Source organism: Hemiscyllium ocellatum, chromosome 43 (assembly GCF_020745735.1).
Source record: "Hemiscyllium ocellatum isolate sHemOce1 chromosome 43, sHemOce1.pat.X.cur, whole genome shotgun sequence".
Classification (NCBI taxonomy): domain Eukaryota; kingdom Metazoa; phylum Chordata; class Chondrichthyes; order Orectolobiformes; family Hemiscylliidae; genus Hemiscyllium; species Hemiscyllium ocellatum.
In genome coordinates, this window is record NC_083443.1 from 33,279,030 (window position 1) to 33,304,763 (window position 25,734).

The 25,734-nt window shown below is 42.5% G+C and overlaps 1 protein-coding gene across 1 annotated transcript in view; it reads left to right on the forward strand.

Moving 5' to 3' along the window:
• Nucleotides 1–25,734, forward strand: part of col13a1 (collagen, type XIII, alpha 1) — a 230,775-nt gene that overhangs the window by 80,655 nt on the left and 124,386 nt on the right. The window contains exons 3-4 of the mRNA XM_060854140.1: nucleotides 20,349–20,393; nucleotides 25,433–25,440. Coding sequence (XP_060710123.1) covers nucleotides 20,349–20,393; nucleotides 25,433–25,440 — 53 coding nt within the window. The remainder of the gene's footprint in view (nucleotides 1–20,348; nucleotides 20,394–25,432; nucleotides 25,441–25,734) is intronic.

Genomic DNA, 25,734 nt, shown 5'->3' on the forward strand with positions numbered 1-25,734 from the left:
ACTAGGGGGATTGAGTAACAGCAATAATAAAAGCCATAAGAAAGTCATTTGTTTTCAGGGCATGGGCAATGAGACACTGGCAAAGACATGTTTATTGTCGGTCCATTGTTATGGCTCTGGAGAGAGAAGATTGACTGTGAACCATGAAGCGTGAGCTCGGAGTTAAGCTCAGACAGACGAGGTAGTGGTGGCAAGTTTCCTTCTCAAAGGATATGAGTCAACCTGTTGGCTTTTACAGTAATCCAGCAGTTTTCATGGTGGTTTCTTTTTCCTCAGTCCCAGACTATTAATTACCAGATTTGTCAAATTCAATTTCACAGTAGTAGCATTTGAACTCTCGCCCTCTGAACTGTTAGTCCAGTTCTATAATCCCGATGCTACTGTGCTGTGTTTGGACAGCGATGTACTTAACGCTCTGTACTTGACACTTGGCTGAGAATGAAAGTCAAATGCATGTTGCACCTGACCATTAGCTCTTTTTTTGTACTCTGTTGTATTCAGAGAAAATTGTGCTGTGTGGAAATACTTTGAATATTATAGCTAATAGTTTGCAACCTGTAAACACTTATAATTTGCTTTAAAATACAGAGAAGATGCAGTGGGGCATTGGAACAAAGTGTTATGGCAGCAAATCAGATGTGGGGTAAAATACATATCCAATCTATCAGCCAGACCTTTCACCTTTTAGATGCTTAGAAAGCTGTATTTTCTATTTTTTAAAAAGGTTTTCAGCAATGTTTTCTGTATAATCTCAAGATTTGCTTTCTAACTGAGAGCCATGCAGTTCCCCAGCATTGCAGAATTTATAAATTCAGCCCCTGCGCTAAAATAGTAAGTTTTACGAGGTACTTTTAGATGCATTGTATGTTGGCATGTGTTATCACAGCAAGCAATGGCATCTCTAATATGGCAAGGTTTAGAAGCAGAATTAGCTTTATTGTCACGTATACTTACGTGAATACAATGAAAAATTGACAAGTCATCACTTACCAAGGTACCTCGGTACGGATTCTTAAGTACAAATACTTGGGGAAAATAAATAGAGAAATAAAAAAATATGAAATCCACAATAAATGATAAAAATAGAGAATCAAGAGTTCAAATAGCAGTGCCTCCAACCCCAACTTCACCCCGAGGCTAGGAGTCTGAGTTCACGCTGAAGTCAGGAGTTTGAGTCTTTGGGCCAGTGTGACCAGTGCTGGGATCTACTTGTGCTGGAATTGTGTGACTCTCTTCAACAGCCGAGGAGAGATGTGAAAAAAGCTCTAACAGTGACGTCGGTAGTGTTGAAAAAGGATGCACACTACCTCTGGTACACTCAACATTGAACTGAGTTTCAGTATGTCTAAGAATTTTTTGAGGTAGGGAGTGTGGGTGAGGTGGAGCACTGAGTGGTCCTGTTGTCTTTTATCAATCCAGTTTAATATTGCAATTAAGCTGCATTCCTCATAGTATCAGCCCATTGTGAGGTTATGAGCTGACTCATGAGCTTCATGCTGCTTTGGGGTTGAATGTAGTTTTGCCCAGTGACTCCGCAGGTCTGTGGAGGGAAATCAAAGTTAACCTTCTGAGTCAATGACCTTCCTTCAGAACAGGACCTGAAATGTTAACTCTGATTTCTCTCCACAGGTGCTGCTAGACCTGCTGAGATTTTTCAGCAGTTTTTGTTACAGATTTCCAGCACCTGCAGTTCTTTTGGACTTTTGCCAAATTACTGATTGTCTCAATGTTTCCAGTTTAAAAATAAAATTCATGGAACCTCTGGCTAGGCCAGTATTTATTACCCAGAGGACATTTGAGAGTTAACCACATTGCTGTGGGTCTGGAGTCATAAGGGGAGGTGATGGTAGAGACCGTGATCCAGAACCTCAGTTTGATGTCCTGGTTTCAAATCCCAGCATGGGAGATGGTGGGAATTTGAACAACATCTGGATTTAAAGGCTAAAGTAATAGCAACCATGTAGCTGTCGCTATTGATTGTTAAAAACACAGCTGATTCACTAATCTCCCCTATCTGGTCAGACCTACATGTGACTCCACACCTATAGCAATATGGCTAACCTTTAACTGCACTCTGGAAATTAATGCTGGCTTAATCCGTGATGCTCACATCCCATGTGTTATTTTTTAATTCATGTGAGTGTCACTGTCCAGGACAGCATTCATTGCCTGTCCTTAATAACTGTCCAGACCAGAAAAGGGCAGCAGTTTCCTTCCCTAAAAACATTAGTAAACCAGATGGATTTTCCCCAACAATCGATAGAAGTTTCATGGTCATCATTAGACTCTTAATTCCAGATTTATGTTGAATTCCAAGTCTACCATCTGCCACAGTGGGATTCAAACCCTGATCCCCAGAATGTTAGATGAATTGTTTAGTGATAATACTTCCCTGTATTTGTCCTGCTATTCTACCATTTAACACGGCAAGTCTGGAAACCATGTCCCCAGAACATTACCTCAGTCCAGTGAAAATGTCACCAGGCCATCAGCTCCCATTTTCTGGTCACCAAGGGAACTTCCACGTTGTTGTAGAAAACCAAGCATAGATGTTGTGTAAAGTTTTATAATTCATTCATAGGATGTGAGGTTCACTGTCTGGGCCAGCATTTATTGCCTGTCCCTAATTGCCCTTGAGAATCTCACAACACCAGATTGGTCCAACAGGTTTAATTGGAAGCACACTAGCTTTCGGAGCGACGCTCCTTGATCAGTTCACAACCATTTGATGAAGGAGCGTCGCTCCGAAAGCTAGTGTGCTTCCAATTAAACCTGTTGGACTATAACCTGGTGTTGTGTGATTTTTAACTTTACCCTTGAGAAGGTGGTGATAAGCTACTTCCTTGAACCGCTGCGGTCAATGTGCTGTTAGGGAGGGAGTTCCTGGACTTTGACCCAGCAATGATGAAGGATGTCATAATGATGCATCGTCACAATCTGATGTAAGCTCTCATTTTGGAAAAGCATTGTATAAAAAAAAATTGTGTTACTTCTGAGATTTATTTCATGAACAATAGAACACTTGTGATTTTACCATGAAACACTCAATTGATGCTGCAGTAATTGTTTTTCAGACCTCACCTGGAAGTCTTTTTAATGAAAGAAGGAGGTGCAGGAGGTTGTGAATGTGATGGAGACATTAGTCATGCAGGGTACGTCTGCACAATGTCCGGTGCATCATAGACGACTTGGGAGGATTTTGGGGAACTTCCAGCAATCTTACTCACCGTGGGCGTCACTGTAGATATGTTACTGATGTGAAAACCAGGAACGTTGCTTCATGGGCCTATCCACAACAAGTGGTCTGTAGCAGTTCAAAACGGCAGCTCATATGTTTGTCACCTACTAGTCGTCTCATGTGAATTATTGCAATCAGCTCTTGTAAATCCTGCCTTCATGGCCTCCGAGATATCAGGGAAACTGTCTCCACATTAAACTGCAGCTTTAAGCAGACAGGTTCTTTTGGTTATGTTCTGTGATATCAAATCCATTTATTGTTCTATATCCATCCATAAACATCTGTCTGTTTGTTGTGTGGGGCAGACACAAAGTTAGCCTGAGCTGGAGTGGGAAACGGGTGTTGAAGGTAGGAAATTGGTTTTGTGAGCACTGAGTAAGTAGGAACCCATTCACTGACTGGTTGGCCATGGTATTCCATTCTGTTCAAGCTAGTATCTGATGAGGTTGCACAGTTTAACATTTTCAACCCATAACCAATATGATCTTCAGAATTATAGAGCTGAATGTCATCTGTCTCCCATTGATCTTAAACTGGGTGAAAGGAAATGTTCACGAAAACTGTTTCAGGTATTGACAGTCTGCACGGATTGATCAACGGAAATATCTATGTGAGAACTGTCATGCATGTGACATGTTGTGACAATGTCCAAAACAACATTGCTGCTAACCTGGGCAATAACCAGATTTACAAAGCATGTCTTAGTTACAAAGAATATTCCCTTTGAGTGTTCCTGGTTTGATGTATCAAATAATGTAAGGTCTGGCTGGTTTCTTAAAAGCTCAAAGTAAGGTAACAAATTAAAACTATATGGTGTTGTAAATATTGCTGCAATGATCTGCTTATAATAGTCCCTTGTGATACGTTTCATTTCCATGCACTTTTTACTGGCACAGCAAGTCATTTCCAATTTATTTGGGGTGAACTATGCATGTTCCACATACCGTGCTGGCTGACATATCTCCTGTCTGCTTTATGGCTTTTCCTGACCTTGTTCTCAATTTAAAGTGTCTGGGTTGAGGTAACTGGACTCTTCAATAAAGGCAAAATTCTGCAGATGCTGAAGCAAAAACAGAAAGAGAAACTCCAGTGGTCTGACAGAATCTACAGAGAGAGAAACAGAGCTAATGTTTTGAGTCCAGTGACCTTCCTTTGCGAGTTGTTTCTCCGTCCATAGATGCTACCAGACCTGCTGGGTTTCTCCTTTCTGTTTATATTTTGATGTACTAAGGTTGATTTATAATTCCTGTTCCTGTCTAGAGATATAGGTTCAAACAGGTTATGTTTGATAGTCTCACATATCGAAAAACAATGGATCATTTCTGCACTGCACTTAATCATAAGAGCAACGTTGTCTCGTGTACACAGTTAGTGAGCCTCTTATGTACCTTTGCAATTTCATTTAATGATCATCTCGAAATCAAATTTCATCCCTGGTGCTTCTTAGAAATGTATCTGGCTTCATGTGCAGATATGTTATGTATAAAACCACATGAGCTGTTAGTAATCAGCAACATGCGATATAACTATTAGGTAAAATATCAGAGTTAATGTGAAAATCAGAAAAACTACAATTTTCACAAAGTTAATTAAGAAACTTAAAAATATATAATTCAATATTAAACTATGACTTTATATAACTTACATTGTTGAGATACTAATGTTCCTCTCCAAGGATAATCTCTCTTCACCAGGACTTTACTTCAAAATAGTTTGGATTGTATGATTTAAGTGTGCTCCACAAACTAGCAGCATGTTAATACTGCATTTTTCAAACAAGCTTGCATTTCTGAAAATATAAAATGTTAAGGGATAATTTGCTTGAGATATTTAAGGATCCGTGCAGAACCTGATAGGGTAGAGAAAGAGAAAGCTGTTTCACTGGTTGAAGAGTCTCGGGATAACTTGAGACTGAGTGCCCAGTCATCCAAGAGAGAAGATCAGAAACCGTCTCTTTACTGAGGGCCCAAGTGAGAAACTCTCTCTTACAAAAAGCTGCAGTTATCTCAAAGGAGGTCCACAGATATTGACTACTCAAGCAAAAAGCAAGGCAATAATATAAATCATAGAACTGCAGATCCAGAACTGAAGAAAAGTCACTAGACTTGAAACAAAAACTCTGTTTCTGGCTCCTTAGATGTTGCAGAGCAGTTGAGTTTCTTCGGCAATTTCTGTTTTTGCCAAAGACCAAGACGTTCAGACAGAATGAATACAGATAAAGCCACGATCATATTGACATAGGTATACTGAAGGGGCTGAATGGCTTTCTCTGCTTTCTGTGTTCTTCATAATCCTGGCCATTCTACCATTACCACTGAGGCAGCTGATAAATCCTGGTTCAATGGAGAGGGTGGGAGAGCATGCCAGAATCAACACTGATGAAGCAACAGCACAGGGCTACAGGGTGCCAACATCACAAGCAGCAAGTAATAGACAGAGCTAAACAATTCCACAACTAACAGATCAGATCCAAGGAGTTTAATTTAGATAAATGTGAGGTGCTGCATTTTGGAAAGGCAAATCAGAGCAGGACATATATACTTAATGGTAAGGTCCTGGGGAGTGTTGCTGAACAAAGAGACCTTGGAGTGCAAGTTCATAGCTCTTTGAAAGTAGAGTCACAGGTAGATAGCATAGGCGCTTGGTATGCTTTCCTTTATTAGTCAGAGCATTGAGTCGAGGAGTTGGGAGGTCATGTTGCAGCTATACAGAACTTTGGTTCGGCCATTTTTGGAACATTGTGTATAATTCTGGTCTCCTTGCTATCAGAAAGATGTTGTGAAACTTGAAAGTTTTCAGAAAAGATTTAGAACATAGAACATTACAGCGCAGTACAGGCCCTTGATGCTGCGGCAACTTTAGAAGGACGTGGCCAGGGTTGGAAGATTTGAGATATAGGGAGAGGCTGAACAGGCTGGGGCTGTTTTCCTTGGAGCGACAGAGGCTGAAGGGTGACCTTAGAGGTTCATAAAATCATGAGGGACATGGATAGGGTAAATAGACAAGGTCTTTTCCTGGGGTGTGGGAGTCCAGAACCAGAGGGCATAGGTTTAGGGTGAGAGGGGAAAAATTTAAAATGGACCTAAGGGGCAACATTTTCCACACAGAGTGTGGTATGTGTATGGAATGAGTTGCCAGAGAAAGTGGTGGAGTCTGGTACAATTGCAACATTTAAAAGACATCTGGATGGATATATGAATAGGAAGGGTTTAGTGGGTATGGGCCAAATGCTGTCAAATGGGACTAGATTAGGTTAGGATATCTGATTGGCATGGACGAGTTAGACTAAAAGGTCTGTTTCCATTGCTGTACATCTCTATGACTTGGATTGTGCTAGCATAACTAGAAAAATAGCAAGCAGAAGCATTTTGCCCATTGACCCTGCTCCACCATTTAGCATTATCATGGTTGAACCTCTAACTCATCACCATACTCCTGTTCTTTCCCTGTACCTCTTTACACCTTGAGAATCCAGTAATTTATCAATTTCTTTCTTAACCATATTTGTTGACTTGGCCTCCACAGGCATCTGTGATAGAGAATTCCACAGGTTCACTATCCTCTGACAAATTTCTTATCCCAGTCCAAAATGGCCGATTTGAATATGCTGAGACCATGGCCATTTGCTTTGGACACCCCCAGGCAGGGGAAATGTCATCCCTGCATTCAGTTTCTCTAGTCCTGTCAGAATTTTAACATTTCAATGCAATCAGCCTTCTTTCCTTTGAGCTCCAGTAAGCACAGGCCCAGTCAACTGAATCTTTCCTCATTTGACAAGCATGCTATCCCCAGGAATCAATTTCGTGAACCTTTGCTACATTCCTACTGTTGCAGTTATACTTTGGATAAGGAGACTAAAAGTATTTTAGATATGATCTCACCAAGGCCCTGTACAGCCGTAGTACGACTTCGTTGCTTCCATACTCAAACCCTCTTGCAATGCAGTTCAACGCATCATTTACCTTTCTAACTGCTTGCTGCACCTTGATGCTTGTTTTCTGGTGTACAGGGACACTAGGTCCTTTTTGTACACTAATCTTTCCCACTGTATCACTATTTAAATAATACTCTGCTGTGCTTTTTGTTCTGTCAAAATGGCAACTTCACACTCCTCCATGTTACATGCTGTGAATTTGTCTACACACTCAATTTTTCTTACTCCCCTTGAAGTCTGTTTACAATTCCCTTAGCACACACAGCCCTACTTAGTTTTGTGCTATTAACTTACTTCAGAATTTATTCCTTGTATATGTTTGCCATTATTTATTATTTCAGTGGAATCTTAAATCATTGATTCTTTTAACCTGTAAAATCAGACTTTTGTTTAATATTGAACAGTTCAAAAACAGGAAATGATGGAAGGTTACCTCAGGTTACAACGGGATCTTGATTAGATGGGCCAATGATGGAGTTTAATTTAGAAAAATGTGCGATACTGCATTTTGGGAAAGCAAATCTTAGCAGGACTTAAACACTTATTGCTAAGGTCCTCCGGAATGTTGCTGAACAAAGAAACCTTGGAGTGCAGGTTCATAGCTCCTTGAAAGTGGAGTTGCAGGTAGATAGGATAGTGAAGAAGGTGTTTTATTGGTCAGAGTACTAATTACATTACCTCCCAACTCCTGTTGCAGCTGTACAGGACATTAGTTAGGCCAGTGTTGGAATATTGCGTACAATTGTGGTCTCCTTCCTATCAGAAAGATGTTGTGAAACTTGAAAGGGCTCAGAAAAGATTTACAAGGATGTTGCCAGGGTTGGAGGATTTGATCTATAGGGAGAGATTGACTAGGCCAGGGCTGTTTTCCCTGGAGCATCGGAGGCTGAGGGGTGATCTCCTAGAAGTTTTTAAAAATGAGAGGTATGGACAGAATAAATAGACAAAGTCTTTTCCTTGGGGTCGGGGAGTCCAGAACTAGAGGGTATAGGTTTAGGGTGAGAGGGGAAAGATATAAAAAAGACCTAAGGGGCAACTTTTTCACGCAGAGGGTGGTATGTGTATGGAATGAGCACCAGAGGGAGTGATGGAGGCTGGTGCTATTGCAACATTTAAGAGGCATTTGGATGGGTATATGAATAGGAAGGGTTTGGAGGGATACAGGCCTGGTGCTGGCAGGTGGGACTAGATTGGGTTGGGATATCTGGTCAGCATGGACGGGTTGAACTGAAGGGTCTGTTTCCATGCTGTACATCTCTATGACTCTATGACCTCTGGTCCTGAATATGTGGTGGGCATTTGAACAAATAACTGGAGGAGGAAGCTGTACAAATATCTCCATCCTCCATCATGGAAGAGCCCAACACATCAGTGCAGAAGATAAGGCAGAGGCACTTGCAGCAATCTGCAGCCAGAAATGGCGAGTGAATGGACCATCCTGACTTCTTCCTAGGTCCTCTGCATTTTATTCCCAATTTCCAGCCAATTTGATTTGATTCACTTCATGTAATATGGAGAAACAGCTGAAGGCACTGGATATAGCAAAGGTTATGGGCCCTGACAATGTCCCAGCAACAGCCCTGAAGTCATGCTCCAGAACTTGCTGCTCCCCTAGCCATGTTCTTCCAGTACAATTACAACAATGGTGGAAAATTGCCCAGGTATGTCTTTTACACAAAAAGCAAGACAATTCCAATCCAGCCAATTACTGCCCCATAAACTCTCATCTAATTGCCAAAACGTTGATTGAAGATGCTATCCACATGCTATCAAACAGCACCTACTCAACAATAACCTGCTCACTGCAAATCAGTTTGGCTCCCACTGAAAAGCAGCAATGCGTACCATTTTCAAGATGCAATGAAGAAATTCACCAATGCTCACTCAAAACCATTTCCATCTGGAAGGACAGAGGCAGCAGATACATGGGAACCCCGCCCCCTGCTAGCTCCCCTCAAAGCCACTCACCATCCTGACTTGGAAATATATCGCTGTTCTTTCACTGTCACTCGGTCAAAGTTCTGGAACTCCCTCCCTAACAGTATTATGGATGTACCTCGAGCAAGTGGATTGCGTGAAGCCAGCTCAACTTCTTAAAGGCAGCCCAGGATGAGCAACAAATGTTGGTTTTGCTTGTGATGCCCATATCCCATAGAAGAATACAAAAAAAGCTAGAATTTTTAATAATGTAGTACATTAGAATTGATGGTGTTGATCATATAATTACAAGAATATCATTTCTGAATAGTTGTTTGGTAATATAGGACTGGAATAACTTTGAGCAAGTCAGGATGATTCGGCCAAAGTATTGATGAACCATAGAATACTTGTCACTATTTGTTGAATAAAACAGATGCACTGTGTGTACTTTATGTTCTTCATGTCTACGACAGTCAGGGCCCTATGTATTAATAGAAAATAAAGCACTGTGGATACTGGAGATCTGAAACAAACAAATCCAGAAAGTGTTGAGAAACTCAGCAGGACTGGCAGTATCTGTGGAGAGAAAACAGTTAACATTTCAAATCCAGAGACCTTCTTCAGAACATGAATGTTAATGGATGGCATTAGTTGTTCAGGGGTGGCACGGTGGCTCAGTGGTTAGCACTGCTGCCTCACAGCACCAGGGACCCGGGTTTGATTCCAGCCTCGGGTGACTGTCTGTGTGGAGTTTTCACATTCTCCCCGTGTCTGCGTGGGTTTCCTCCGGATGCTCCGGTTTCCTCCCACAGGCCAAAAGATGTGCAGGTCAGGTAAATTTCCGATAGTGTTAGGTGCATTAGTCAGAGGGAAAGGGTTCTGGGTGGGTTATTCTTTGGAAGGTAGGTTTGGACTTGTTGGGCCAAATGGCCTGTTTCCACTGTAGGCAATCTAATGTAATATGTGTAGCTTTCTGGACACACTGCATGGCAATGCCACGACTAATCAGTGTCCACTTGGCAACTAATCAGTGTCCACTTGGCAACCAATCAGCACCTTCCTTCTATGCAGTATAAATGTTCTTTTCACTTAACTTTGGTATTCTTGTCAGTTGTCCTGATGGGTGCAAGGTGAAAAGCTTCAACAAAATGTCTTTTTTCAGCAATTTCTTTATGGATAATATAATGCAGTGGCTTCAAATATTCCGAGTGTTATGATTGATATTGGAGGGGTCATTGTTTCCTTTCTAGTTCTACTCCTTCATTGCTCATAACAAATTTTAAACTGAGCTAGTTTGGTGATATAGCTAGTTGTATAGGTTTTATGTTCTTGGTTTAGTACTCAAAATATGTCAATCAGGTTTCTTTAGACAACAAAGAATAAATGGCTTATTACCAATAAAACTTACTCAACAAATATGCATAAATTATTGACAAAATAAACGCTTTGATTGTGCAAAGATAGATAAAAATATTAAGCTTTGAATGTTAAGATATAGGGTATATATTGGTGACAGATAAACCAGAACTGCAATTGCAATTGACCCACAGATTTCTCAGCAATCCCCCACAGAGGTTACAATTCTTCACTTCGATAATCTGGCTTTGACTCTCCCTTGAGAGCTGCTCCATCATGGACTGTGCCAATGGCTACTCATGTTCTGGTGCTGAGCCTTCCCTCCATGGGGCTACACTCCACTGGATTCTGGAAACTGCACTTCAGCACTTAAATGCACCAAATCAATCTCATCCCTGAGTCTGCTTCCTGAGCTCTGGTGTGGCTACGTTAATGAAGAAAAGGGTGCACATGGGTTTGCACCTTCTTTGTTCACACCTGCACTGACCTAATGGTAACGCATTTTTTTTTCCCTGAGCCTCCACAACTTTCAGGATTTTCCAGGTCCCTGACTAAAACACTTAGCCACCTATTAACACCAAGACCCTCATCCTGCATTCTAAAAGCACAAAGCCATTCAACTACTCTTTACTTCTCAGTGAATCGCTAACCGTGTACATTAAATGCTGTTCAGTTGCCTTTTCAGCATCTAAATAGTTCTTTCCTTATGGCAGATTGCTTCTGTCCCTTCCTTCTCTGACTCCAATTAACCGTGATGTCAGAACTGCTCTTTCATGGCTCCTGAACTGTTTTGGGTGACTGATTTGAAAATCTTGTTCTGAGAAAATAACTAATATTTTGGAACAAACATAGCAACCCTTTGAAACTGTCTATCCACGGAATGTTACAATATTCACCAAATACTGGCTCCTGCTGCATAAAGTGATGGAATAAAGAAGGAATTCATAACAAGAGTAATCCTTTACAACAGAATAGGATTATTCCAGATGAATGCTGGGCAATTTGCTAAACAACTTGTTGGAAAGTATCCTTTCAGTCTATTTCAATACATTACGCTTAATCTAGCAGAGGGTAGCCCCTGGTCAGAATGCACTCTGATCCCAAGGCTAAAATAGCTGAATTAATTTTGTTTGTTTCAGCTTTGGCTGAAGAATCTGCCATTGCGGTACTAGAGACAATGCCAGCATTGCACTCTGGAATACAGAATAATATACAATCAAATAGGTGAACATGAGGTCATTCAGAGATGAAGAAAAATCTGTTTTTCCATGCTAAGTATTAGGAACCTACAGCGAGGAATAACGGAAGGTTAATTCTCTCACAGCCCCCTCCTACCGTTGGTCAATTCTGAATATTCAATCATGAGCCTTGCTTCACAAATTGTTGACCGTCACCACAACTCATAGATTCTACTCAATGTGCTCTCTCCTCCCTGCTTAAAGAAATGAAGTGATTCTAATCATACTTAGACAATCATCAATCCTCAACACCTGTGCCCTCGGAGTTATCAGATGACCACAAGTCAATTATGTTCTCTAATGAAAATGAAAATGAAAGGCTAACTCGCTATAGTCCTACCACACCATAAGGCTACTCTCACATTTGAGAGAGCGAGACGAGAATCGCAGTTAAACCTTGTAGCCATCCTGTCTCAGGTAAGGCAAGAGTTTGAGAAGGAGAGTCTTTCAGTAGAACCTTTACAGGGAGGCAATGGCCTAGTGAGATTATTGCTCGGCTCTTAATCCAAAGACCCGGATAATGTTCTGGGAACTTGGGTGCATGTCCAACCCTGACAGATGGTGACATTTGAATTCAGTAAAGATCTGGAATTAAGAGTCTGATGATAACAACAAAATTCTTGGGTAAAAACCCAAAATAAAACTGGTAGTCTGAAACCAAAAATATAAATTGCTGGATGAACTCAGCAGGTCCGACAGCATCTTCAGGAAGAAAGCAGAGTTAATATTAAGGATCCAGTGACCTTTTCTCAGACCTGCTGAGTTGCTGCAGCAATTTCAGTTTTTGTTGGAAGAACCCATCTGGTTCACTAATGGCCATTAGGGAAGGAGGCTGCCATTCTTACCTGGTCTGGCCTACACATGACTCCAGACCCACAGCAATGTGGTTGACTCTTAACTGCCCTCTGGGCAATTAGGGATGGGAAATAAATGCTAGCCTGGCCAGCAGTGCCCATATTCTATGAATGGCTGAGATTTTTTTGAATCATTCAGTGCCAGAAGTGTTCGTGTTACTTTGCGTTGCAAACCAACCAGCACGCTAACTCTCACCCATGCTGTAAGTTGATTCTTACCTTCCCACGGAAAGAATTCTTGACCAATGACTTTTGATTTCTGTATTCATTTATTCAACACTCATTGTTAATTAGCTTGCTTGTTCTGATGTTAGCGATACCTTTCATTTCGGATGCTGTAATTTTTCACATTTATTGAGTTTCCATAACTTAATGTAAGTCCAGCTCCATCTGTGTTGGGTCAGTGACAAACTTCAACTGAAAGCAGCTGATTGCTTAGTTACTTTGAATGGAGTCTGACAATGAGATCACAACAATATAACAATGGCTTTTCAAGTGGCTTCAAAGTTTCCCCATCTAGTCATTCTTTACTCAGTCCATTCCTCCCCTGTAAGGTTTTCAGCTTTAGAGCTCTGTTTTTTAAAGTATTTATATTCATGTTGCATCATATTAAGTATAGCTTTGGTTTTCATAATTAAAGGTGTTTTTAGTGGGTGTGTTACCCCGTGTTCTAAGCTGCACAACACATTGCGCCCTCAAGGGAATATTAAATCCTTGTGTACATAAGTTGAAGGGATCAAAATTCATTTTGGCTTTTCTGGAAACTGTGTATGATATTGTTTGGCACCAGATCAATTCCATCAAAATACCTGCACATTGATTACAAGGATTTTGGTTAGAATACGGACATATGATTGTAATACTGAGATTCCTGCAGAGAATTTCAGTGAATAGTATGTGCCTGGGATAATACAATGAAGTAACAGTTTCTTACAGCAATAAAGTGGCAATGCTATGGTGTAAAAGCCAGAAGGGATGATCGACATCCATGCAGTTTTTAAGGTCAAAGATAAGAATGAAAATGTCACCTGGCATTGCGCATTCAATTGCTTTCGGAATACTTTGAGTAGCATGCTTTAATGGATTGTTTCACTTGAATTGATATTGAATCAATTACCAGAATCCCTGGTGGTTTCACCAGTGTCATAAGTTTCCAGATTCTTACAAGTTCTCCATTAAAGAACACTTCTGTCACTCTAAGCCACAGCAGGTACCAGTGCTCTCAAGGTAGGTGTGTTCCCCTCCCCCGTCCAGTAGCAACACAAGGCACACATCTGAATGCAGTGTTTTCCTTTGGTCTTTTTGATGTCAGTGAACCATTTTCTGACATCCTGTTGGGCTCCCTTATTATGAACAATCTTGTTTGACCTCACAGAAACCAGCATTGTGTGCTTTTCTCCAGGGTTTGAGGATCATGGTGGTCCTTGAAAGTGGAGGACCACCATTTTAGATATCCTCTGTGATCAAATTGACTTTCACTTCAATGAATATTCCCTTCCTGCTGAAACGCAGTAAATTATGGGGATTCTCGGTTCATTTATGATTTAGCTGATTACATAAGCATCAAAAAAATGTTTGATTCAGTATCTTAACAGCATAGGTGGAACATGTCTTAAATATGTCCACACTTAACAATTTCTTCCTTTCCAATACAGCGTCAAATTTGATTTTTAATTTGTTACAGAGAATGTTTTATCCAGTTATAAAGTTAATTTTGCAATTTTGTTTTGGATGCTATTTCCAATAAGTGATGCTTGTGAAGATTCTTGACTTAAAATAGAATTAGATTTAATGTTTCTAAAATAAATCTCTGTACAAGTTAATGTTTGCTCACAATTTCATGCAGTTAGCAGAGATTTTTTTAATCTTAAATTTAAAATTCCAGTATAGGTAATTCAGTGGATAAGCCTAAATGAAAACCAAGATCATGTCAGCTGATCAACACATGAGGATTTATAAAATGGGGAAGGCAATTAGGCCCCTCCTACTCATTCTCTGAAAGGATTATTCACCTGGCTCAATACCTTTTCCCTCTGTTTTCTCAGTCAGGGGAATAGCCACTTCTGGTGTTCAGAGGGTGTGTTGGTCCATTGGAGGTGCCAAATAATTAAGGGTTAGATTGATGTTAAGGACTGTATTTATCTTCTTGTATTTTCACTTTGCAATTACTGCAACCTACTCTCTAATAGGCTTCAAATAAATGAAGATGCTATTCTCCATAAAAGTTGAGCATTTTGTAAAATGACCTTGCAGTTTACCTTATACAAGTGCTTCTGTCTACTTGCTGTTATCTGCCACATTAGTTTTTGTAGACTATAGCTTGTAATAATTGTGTTCAACTTTGTGTATTTGGGCACTTGGTAATTCAGGATCACTGATTCTGTTATTGTTGACATAATATTACAGAAGACCCTTGTTTGACAATGTTTATGCTCTACATGACCCTTCACTTGTCCCTCTTCATCTCATTATCCACAAAGCCTCCTGTTCATTTCTCTACATGTTTCCTTTTTAGTGTCTCCATGCTTCAATTTCTCTGAGTGGTAGACAGTTGCACAATCTGGTCAATCTCTAGTCCCCTGTTTCTATTCTCCCCACACAGGCAGAAATCCCTTCTGTGCATTTACCTTTCAAACAAACTCTTTCATAACTTCAGAAACCCATATTAGCTTACTGCTCCTCGCTGGTACAGAAAGGAGCTGATGGTTACAATCTCTCAGATCTTGTCAGTCTGGTTTTGCATCTCCTCCAGTAAGTCCATATCATTTTAATGGAAGCCCTTCTGCTAGGCTGGAGAGCTCTGTGACCTGTTGCTATTGTGCTCAGGTAGTTGATTGTGGTCATATCTAATGAAATTTTTCTGTTGCGTGTTTCCTATTTTTCTATGCTTGATTGTTTATGGAAATTATATTCAAAATCTCTGCCCTTAACCTAGATACCCGTTCCAACTCTACTCACTACCTCTCCCCATTTTGATCACCTCCTACTGTAATTGCTATTTACTGGTGCCTTAATTCCCACACAATGAGTTAAAGGGTCAAGTTCCCCATTTCCTGTTTGTTCAGGTGCTAACCTGTGATTGTTGTAGCTGTACAATAATTGGTTGCCATCTGTAAATGAATTTGCTGTTCTTGGCTAGGTTGATTTGAGTGCACTATAAGCTGCAGAAATGCTTAAAATATCTTAGTCTTTGCCAATTTGAAAATTCAGCCCACATATTACTGTACAAATTTCAGACATCAATGCCTTGCTACTGAAATGCTACTCCAGTTCACCAGGTCTGTTTCTTTATCATAAAAAGTCCTTTTTGACCATAATCAAGACATGAAGCCCTTTCTGCTACCAGGGTAGGTTGTTCTGTGTGAGTATAATGTGTGAGAAAGCTGTTAATTTCATTCTGAAGAATGCGTTTTCAGTGTTGTTACAGGTAGCATGCAGAGGAAACCCTTCTCTGCTATTGTAAAAACAGAATGAGGTTACACATCTGCTATTTGTTTCAACAGAATTTTTCATGCGATTTAGTATCCTGGGTATTCAGGAATTTTCCGTGACCCTGAAGATTGATTGCAAACACAGCTTCTGGTACTTATCAGAGTCAGTGTGATCCACAGAAGCATTTGACCACCTCGACTCACAGAGCTAGTCTACAAAGTATTCATGAATAACACAGTAGTGATGTTTAAAATTGATAACTTATTTAGAACAAGGTTACCAATTACATGCTCTAAGACTAGCCTTTGTCTGTAAACTCACTTAATGTGTCCATTCTGGTTCTTAATGGTACTTTGTGGGTCAATGGGTAGAGCACTTAGTTCAGAGTCACAAGGCCCTGGGTTCATCTCCCAGTCTGAAGCTTTGCCAATCAATGAGGTACACAGTCCTGCACTGTTCAAGAGGCAGTCCCCTGGGTGAGATGTTCAACTGATGAAACCCCCCCACCCTCTCCACTATCTCTGCTAGAGCGGACAGAGCAATAGTTACTCACTCTAACGGTTAGAGTTGGCCTTCTCAGATGCACCTGTGCCTCTACCAATGTCATCTACTGCATCCGTTGCACCTGGTGTGGTCTCCTCTACATTGGGGAGACAGGATGTCTTCTTGCGGATCATTTCAGAGAACATCTCTGGGACACCCGCACTCACCAACCCCACCGGCCCATGGCTGAACACTTCAACTCCCCCTCCCACTCCGTCAAGGACATGCAGGTCCTGGGCCGCCTCCACCGCCAAACCGTTACCACCAGATGCCTGGGGGAGGAATACCTCATATTCCGCCTTGGGACCCTGCAACCACATGGGATAAATGTGGATTTCAACAGCTCCCACATTTCCCCTTCCCCGACATTATCCCAGTGCCAAGCCTTCAATGTGGCACCGCCCTCCGGACACGTCCATCACTACCCCCTCTGACGTATCACCTTCTCCCCCACCTTCATCCACCTATAGCTTTCCCAGCTAATTTCCTCAAACCCCACCCCCCCTTTCATTTATCTCTCAGCCCTGACCGACAAACGTCGATTCTCCTGCTCCTCGGATGTTGTTTTACCTGCTGTGCTTTTCCAACACTACACTCTCAGCTCTGATCTCCAGCATCTGCAGTCCTCATTTTTTCCCCAGATGCAGCCATCATACACACAGCTGGCTCTGAGTGTCCACACTGTTCTCATCTGCAAAACCTAATTGGGAAGAGGAACTTAATTCCGGTGAGCTAGCCTTTTATCCAGCATCTGTGAGCTAGAAAAGAGCTTCCCATCACTTACAGTTGGGATTTGCAACTCGCCTTTAAAGTTCCAGGAGCTTCATCCCACTATCGGAATCTTGCACTTAGTCTCCCTGACCAATTCCATTCCTCCCGGACAGCTTCCTTCCTACTCCTGGGAGCACCATAAGACTATGTCACCTTTTTAGGGTGGAAATGATGTTAAGCATTTAGTGCATATACGAGGAATGTGTAAACATATGGGCCTCAAGTATTTTGTGCGTGGTTTTTGATATTGTCTACAGGAGGGTTTTAATGTGTAGCAGACTTGGATGGCCTGGGAAAGTGTATAAGGGATTGAATGTTTGTGTATGGATTTGGATGGTTCAGGAACACGATGAAGAGTATTTTTACAAGGAAGGGCAGCTTAGATTATTTTTTACATGTGATGGTTGTTTGGCTTTTATGAATTGTCATGTTTCTGTGAAAACGTCTTCAGCCCACTTTCTCATTGTGACTACTTATGAGGCCTCCTGTTCCATCATATTGACAGCCCCACTTAAAGGGATCATGGGTAAAATTGAGAAGTAACCGCAAGGAAGTTTGGGTAGGGTTATGCAGTCACTGTCTCGGATTTTGTTTCCCTCAATCCAATGTTGAACTTTCCTCCTAGGGTACATGTATGGCAGCTTTTTTTTCTGTGTGGAGGGAGTAGAGTCGCAGATTCTTTTCATGTTATACAGTGGTTTGTTCATTTTAACTACCTGAGTACTGGGCACCGACTGAGCCAAGTTTAGAAAGGGGAATTTGCTGGGGAGAATTGAATAACAAAAGGGAATCCCTGAAAATGTCTCCTCATTCTTCCTGACGCCAGAGCACAATACTTTCTTCCAAAAAAAACTCCTTTGTGAAAAATTTTCCGAATACTTAGTATATTTGATCACACTCTCTTTCCTAGTTATTGAGTGGAAAGTTAGCCCATCTTGCTGCAAAACTATACCACATAAAGTATAAGGAGTAGCTGATTAGTGGAGAATCGTAAAAAAACTATTATTGACTGTTTAAAATGTTTAAATCTAATCCAGGAGACAGAGCCCTTCACATACAATACTGGTCTGCAGAAGAAATGTTCATCTCCAGTCAATTGTCTTCAATTGTGAACATTCCTGTACCTGCAGTACAAGTAGCTTCATTTTGACAGACACCGTGTGATAATGATGGAATATCTTGAAACACCTTTTATGAAAATATTTGTATCCAACACTTGAGCCTTGTGAAAACACTTCTGCTCCATCCAGAAACGGGACAGATCAGTACATCAATTGTTACATTCCAGCAATAAGTTCAGGCTTATTGAACTATTCCACGCCCTGAAAGCCGTGAATGAACTGTTCATTATGTAGCCAAGTCATGGTTCATTCAACATGCAATTCATACTTAGGCCATGTCAGAATGTGACCACATTAAAATTGCTAGCATTTAACTGAAACTGAAAGGAACCTTTTTATTACTGTAGACACCTAATACTGTGAATAGTAATTTATTCCATACGAATAATAAAAGTCTGTAAAATAAACAGTACTTTTCCAAAATAAACATTTGCTTAGCACCTCAAATACAGTAATGCTGACATTGTTCTGTGAATTATATGCGATTACACACTTCAGATTACAGCAAGCTTTATCACTGATTGATTCAGGATCCAAGTCAGTGTTTTATCTTATCACGGGTTTTTGTAACAATCGATGCACGTGATTTACATCAGAAGGGTTTGTATATATTTAATTAAGTGCTTTCATAATTGGACTACAACACTGTTAAGCTTAAATGCTGCTTTCATTTGCACTCTTTTGAAAAAGCTGCAAGATACTCTTAATGGTTGTTTGATGTTCTGGGGGAAATTTATATGTCACGTAGGAAGATGTGGATTTTAAAGCTTCAAGATAGTTTGGAAATATTTGTTTCTTAAGTATTTCTAAAGCATTTGTTTTATTTGAGAACCGACCAGGCCGGGTGCTGGCAGGTGGGACTAGATTGGGTTGGGATATCTGGTTGGCATGGACATGTTGGACTGAAGGGTCTGTTTCCATGCTGTACATCTCTATGACTCTAAGACCAGCCACTAGGCAGGTTAATCAATAAAATAAAAGTGAGGACTGCAGATGCTGGAAACCAGAATTTAGATCAGAAAAGCACAGCAGGTCAGGCAGCATCTGACGATCAGGAAAATCGACGTTTTGGGCAAAAGCCCTTCATCAGGAATAGAGGCAGGAAGCCTCCAGGGTGGAGAGATAAATGGGTTTGGGTGGGGCTGTGGAGAAGGTAGCAAAGAGTACAGTAGGTGAATGGAGGGGCGGGGATAGGTCAGAGAGGAGGGTAGAGTGGATAGGTGGGAAGGGAGATTGTCAGGTAGGACACGTCACGAGGTCATTGCTGAGCTGAGGTAAGGTGGGGTGAGGGGAAATTAAGAAACTGGTAAAGTCCACATTGATGCCCTGGGGTTGAAGTGTTCTGAGGCAGAAGATGAAGCATTCTTTCTCCAGGCATCGAGTGGTGAGGGAGCGGCGGTGCAGGAGGCCCAGGACCTGCATGTCCTCGGCAGAGTGTGAGGGGGAGTTGAAATGTTGAACCACAGGGCGGTGGGATTGATTGGTGCGGGAGATGTCCCTGAAGCACTCTGCGAGGAGGCGTCCAGTCTCCCCAATGTAGAGGAGACTGCATTGGGAACAACGGATACAATAAATGACATTGGTTAATCAATAACCCAAGGCAGCATAGGATCACTAAGCATAGTGACCCCTGCGTTGGGAACTGTGAATGATACATATGTTCTTTGATGGTATTGCTAGCTCTAGGAAAAGGCATATATCTCTATCTATCTGCATTTAAATTGGTGAGCTGCATCAGCATTGAAGATCACTAGTAGTCCAAACCAAATGTCAAGCAAGCTGTTTAAAGTAGGTGTTCAGATTTTTAATATTTGACAACAATTTGTGTTTCAATTGTTACCTTAATAAAAAAGATGTGGTACTTACAAACATAGGTAAATCTATTTGTATTTCCCATTTGCTAACAGATGCATTAATGTCTGCCTACTGTTTCAATTCTAGGACCACCAGGAGAAAAGGGAAGACATGGTCGCAGAGGTATTCCAGGTACATGGCATATGTCTTTGGAGTGGTCAACATGGCAGTCTTACTCCATCTGTTGGAGAAAGGGAACCGAGAAACATGTGCACGATAGAACACTGCACATTTATTTGATGTCAGATTCTCTGAACAGTGCCTTAATGGTTTACATGGTAGGGTTTTGTGCTAGCTGGCTGGAGATATGCTCAGAGACTCACTTCCAAGTGACGTGTTCTGTGTCCAATCACACCCACACAATAACTGCTTGCCACAGGCTGACCTGTAGGCACACCAATTGACAACAGGCCCACTCACAACTTGGTTCATTCCAGTGGTGGCAGGTTGAACTCTTTAAAAGATCCTTAAAAAAAAATGACTTAAAGACCACAGTTGACAGTGGGACTGGAAGGTAGACCTAGTTCCTCCCTATCCAGAATCTAATTCAAGTGGAGGCAGGAGGACAGTAAGGGTTTGGGGACACCATCACCCAATCTTAATAAATCTCCTTCCTCCCTCCAAACTTCCCACCACCAGGAGCTACAAATTCAGCCCTATGTCTCTACACAGAAGATGCTCCTTTTAGGTAGATTATTCACACAGCCTACTAAGTAAGGCAACACCATGACAAAGCAATAAAGTTCCAACTAGTTTGTCTAGTACAGGCTGAGTGTTTCATACTGTTTCAAGCTCTATCCAAAAACCAGCAACATCCAAAACCTGGATCTTGTGTTTAAGCTGGTGCACGTGAAATTGAGTTACATTGAGATAAGTCCAATAACTTTCCAGTTGATGTATTGGTGGCACAATGTGCTAACTGGTTATCGGATTTGCCCACCTGTCTTTTCCGACATTCTGAGTGGTTTGAACAATCATTGACCCAGAAACCAGGAAGATCCCAAACCCAGCGCATCCCTGGTCCCAGGTTACCAGTTTTAAGACAGCGTACCTGTTAGCCATTCAGTTGTAAAAGTACAGGAGTGTGGATAAATATTAGTATGTGGTTAAAGTCCCAAACTTCCCATATCTACCAAATCCAAAACTGACTTCTTGAATAGGATTTTGAAAAGTGCAAATTGTGCCTTTTAGTGTTAATTCAGTTCAGCTGTTGTTTCCAGAAGGTGGCTGAAGAAATCAGTGCAGGAGTTGGTAATGTGAATCTGTTACCAATTACATTCAGTTAAGTTACTGAAATGTGATGGATGTCCTTTGGAAGGTGTGAGCTAGTTTGTTGAAATTGCACAAACTGTGCGTAATTGGCTGTTTATTTTTGGGATGATTTTGTGAATAAAGCATGTAATTGGCTGGAACCCATCCCCTCCCTTTTCCCTGTCTGAGGGGAGCTAACTCCCAGGATTTATGTCCATCTTTGTTAACATTGGAAACCAGACTGTATTCATTCAGTCATGCTTGCTACTTAAATGGATTCAGCCAAATACTTTTCAATTTTCCTCTGTTTTTCCTTCCATGATTTTCTCAGTATAGTTGGAGAATAAAATGGTAATTTCCTTGTCTTTCACTTCCCCCCCAATGATCATTTATGGTTGGACCCAAAGTGGAGCACCTTAATTCAGGAAAGAAAAACCAGTTTTATTTGGCTGTGTCCCTCAATACTGTTCCAGTAACAATGCAGATAGACTAAGACATGGGGTTTATTTGATTGTTATCAAACTGCATGAATTTGGTTGTTTGCTGTAAAGGACAATTGGTTGATTTAAATGGGAAATGTTGGTGATAATTTTGATTCTTACTGACATACTACAAATAATAGCATCCTAATTGCAGTTCCTGGTCCAAATAATTGGATATAATTTGGATATTTTGTAGCCATGAGATATGGTTTCTGGAAGATTTCATAAGGAGAAAGAACACAAATGTTAACTCCTTGTATATTTGTCCACCCATGGTGATCTGTCCAGGGATCCTGTATGACAGTGGTTGAGTCAGTGTCAATCTGTTGATAGATGTATGGCACCAATTGGTGGAGTGTGTTAACCTCTCTGGAGAGAGGCAGAGCATATGTCACCTGGCTTGAAGTGCCAACAATAGTTTGGGTATTGGACTGGCACATTGGCAGCATCTTAAAGGGAAGCTGCTAGTTGAATCTTTTTTGTTCTAAATGAACTGAAGTGTGCAATATCCTAAAATTCTAGTCATGTCATGAAATCCAAAAGATGATCCCAGTTCTCTCTCTCTCTCTCTCGGTGTGTCTCTCTGTCTCTCTCTTTCTCTGTCTCATACAAATACTTGTCCAATCATCAGTCTGAGTTGTCTGACTGCGTAGAATAGAATCCGTACAGTGTGGAAACAGGCCATTCGGCCTAACAAGCCCATACCCACTCTCTGAAGAGTAACCCATCCAGACCCATTCCCCTTCCCTATTATTCTACATTTCTCCTAACTAATGCACCTAACATACACAATCCTGAAAACTATGGGCAATTTAGTATGGCCAATTCACCTAAACTGCGCATCTTTGGACTATGGGAAGAAACTGGAGCACCCAGAGGAAACCCACGCAGACATGGGGAGAATGTGCAACTTCCACATAGCCAGTCGCCCAAGGCTGCTGGAATCAAACCTGGGTCCCTGTCATTCAACATTTTTTAAAAAATGTAATGAGTTAAAATAAAAGTGAATTATATCTGCATCAACTGCAAATGTGTTGCTGGTCAAAGCACAGCAGGTTAGGCAGCATCTCAGGAATAGAGAATTCGACGTTTCGAGCATAAGCCCTTCATCAGGAATAAGAGAGAGAGAGCCAAGCCGGCTGAGATAAAAGGTAGGGAGGAGGGACTAGGGGGAGGGGCGATGGAGGTGGGATAGGTGGAAGGAGGTCAAGGTGAGGGTGATAGGCCGGAGTGGGGTGGGGGCGGAGAGGTCAGGAAGAGGATTGCAGGTTAGGAGGGCGGTGCTGAGTTGAGGGAACCGACTGAGACAAGGTGGGGGGAGGGGAAATGAGGAAGCTGGAGAAATCTGAATTCATACCTTGTGGTTGGAGGGTTCCCAGGCGGAAGATGAGGCGCTCCTCCTCCAGCCGTCGTGTTGTTATGTTCTGCCGGTGGAGGAGTCAAAGGACCTGCATGTCCTCGGTGGAGTGGGAGGGAGAGTTAAAGTGTTGAGACACGGGGTGGTTGGGTTGGTTGGTCTGGGCGGCCCAGAGGTGTTCTCTGAAGCGTTCCGCAAGTAAGCGGCCTGTCTCCCCAATATAGAGGAGGCCACATCGGGTGCAGCGGATGCAATAGATGATGTGTGTGGAGGTACAGGTGAACTTGTGGCGGATATGGAAGGATCCCTTGGGGCCTTGGAGGGAAGTGAGTGTGGAGGTGTGGGCGCAAGTTTTACATTTCCTGCGGTTGCAGGGGAAGGTGCCGGGGGTGGAGGTTGGGTTGGTGGGGGGTGTGGATCTGACAAGGGAGTCACGAAGGGAGTGGTCCTTGCGGAACGCTGATAGGGGAGGGGAGGGAAATATATCCTTGGTGGTGGGGTCCGTTTGGAGGTGGCGGAAATGGCGGCGGATAATACGTTGTATGCGCAGGTTGGTGGGGTGGTAGGTGAGAACCAGTGGGGTTCTGTCTTGGTGGCGGTTGGAGGAGCGGGGCTCAAGGGCGGAGGAGCGGGAAGTGGAGGAGATGCGGTGGAGGGCATCGTCGATCACGTCTGGGGGGAATCTGCGGTCCTTGAAGAAGGAGGCCATCTGGGTTGTGCGGTGTTGGAATTGGTCCTCCTGGGAGCAGATGCGGCGGAGACGAAGGAATTGGGAATATGGGATGGCGTTTTTACAGGGGGCAGGGTGGGAGGAGGTGTAGTCCAGGTAGCTGTGGGAGTCAGTCGGTTTATAATAGATGTCTGTGTTGAGTCGGTCGCCCGAGATAGAAATGGAAAGGTCTAGGAAGGGGAGGGAGGAGTCTGAGACAGTCCAGGTGAATTTCAGGTCGGGATGGAAGGTGTTAGTAAAGTTGATGAACTGTTCAACCTCCTCGTGGGAGCACGAGGCAGCGCCGATACAGTCATCGATGTAGCGGAGGAAAAGGTGGGGGGTGGTGCCAGTGTAGTTGCGGAAGATGGACTGTTCCACATATCCTACGAAGAGGCAGGCATAGCTGGGGCCCATGCGGGTGCCCATGGCAACTCCTTTAGTTTGGAGGAAGTGGGAGGATTGAAAAGAGAAGTTATTCAGGGTGAGGACCAGTTCAGTCAGTCGAAGGAGGGTGTCAGTGGAAGGGTACTGGTTAGTGCGGCGGGAAAGGAAGAAGCGGAGGGCTTTGAGTCCTTCGTGATGGGGGATGGAGGTGTACAGGGACTGGATGTCCATAGTGAAAATAAGGCGTTGGGGACCGGGGAAGCGAAAATCCTGGAGGAGGTGGAGGGCGTGGGTGGTGTCCCGAACGTAGGTGGGGAGTTCTTGGACTAAAGGGGACAGGACCGTGTCGAGGTATTGGGAGATGAGTTCGGTGGGGCAGGAGCAGGCTGAGACAATGGGTCGGCCGGGGCAGGCAGGTTTGTGGATTTTGGGCAGGAGGTAGAAACGGGCGGTGCGGGGTTGTGGGACTATGAGGTTGGAGGCGGTGGATGGGAGATCCCCTGAGGTGATGAGGTCCTGGATGGTCTGGGAGATGATGGTTTGGTGGTGGGAGGTGGGGTCGTGGTCAAGGGGGCGATAAGAGGAGGCGTCCGCGAGCTGGCGTTTGGCTTCAGCGGTGTACAGGTCAGTGCGCCAAACTACCACCGCGCCTCCCTTGTCTGCGGGTTTGATGGTGAGGTTGGGATTGGAGCGGAGGGAGTGGAGGGCTGCACGTTCTGAGGGTGAGAGGTTGGAGTGGGTGAGAGGGGTGGACAGGTTGAGTCGGTTGATGTCACGGCGGCAGTTGGCTATAAAGAGGTCGAGGGCGGGTAGGAGGCCTGCACGGGGTGTCCAGGTGGATGGGGTGTGTTGGAGGCGGGAGAAGGGGTCGTCAGAGGGTGGGCGGGAGTCTTGGTTGTGTATATCTGCATCAATACTTGTATTAATTCTATGAAGTATATTTCAGGATTATAACATCTTCTCCTCTCTGTTCTTATGTTTGCAGGGGCTGCTGTAAGTAAATGATTGGCTAGTCTTGCCTATGGGAACAAGTTGGGTAACGAAAAATACTTTCTGTCTAAATAGTGTATTGTATTTTAGGCAATAAATCTGTTGCTGCTCAATCTTTCCAGTAACATCATAACTTTTCCTTGGTCTTTGTGGAATTTACATTTGATATTATTCTTGTTAGTTAAGTTGTGTTAATGAATGAAACACTATCTTTTGCATCTACAAGTACATTTTAACTTCATACTTTCTTAAGCAAAAGATTAATAAACCTAACTTTATTTCTTTAGCTTATAGTGC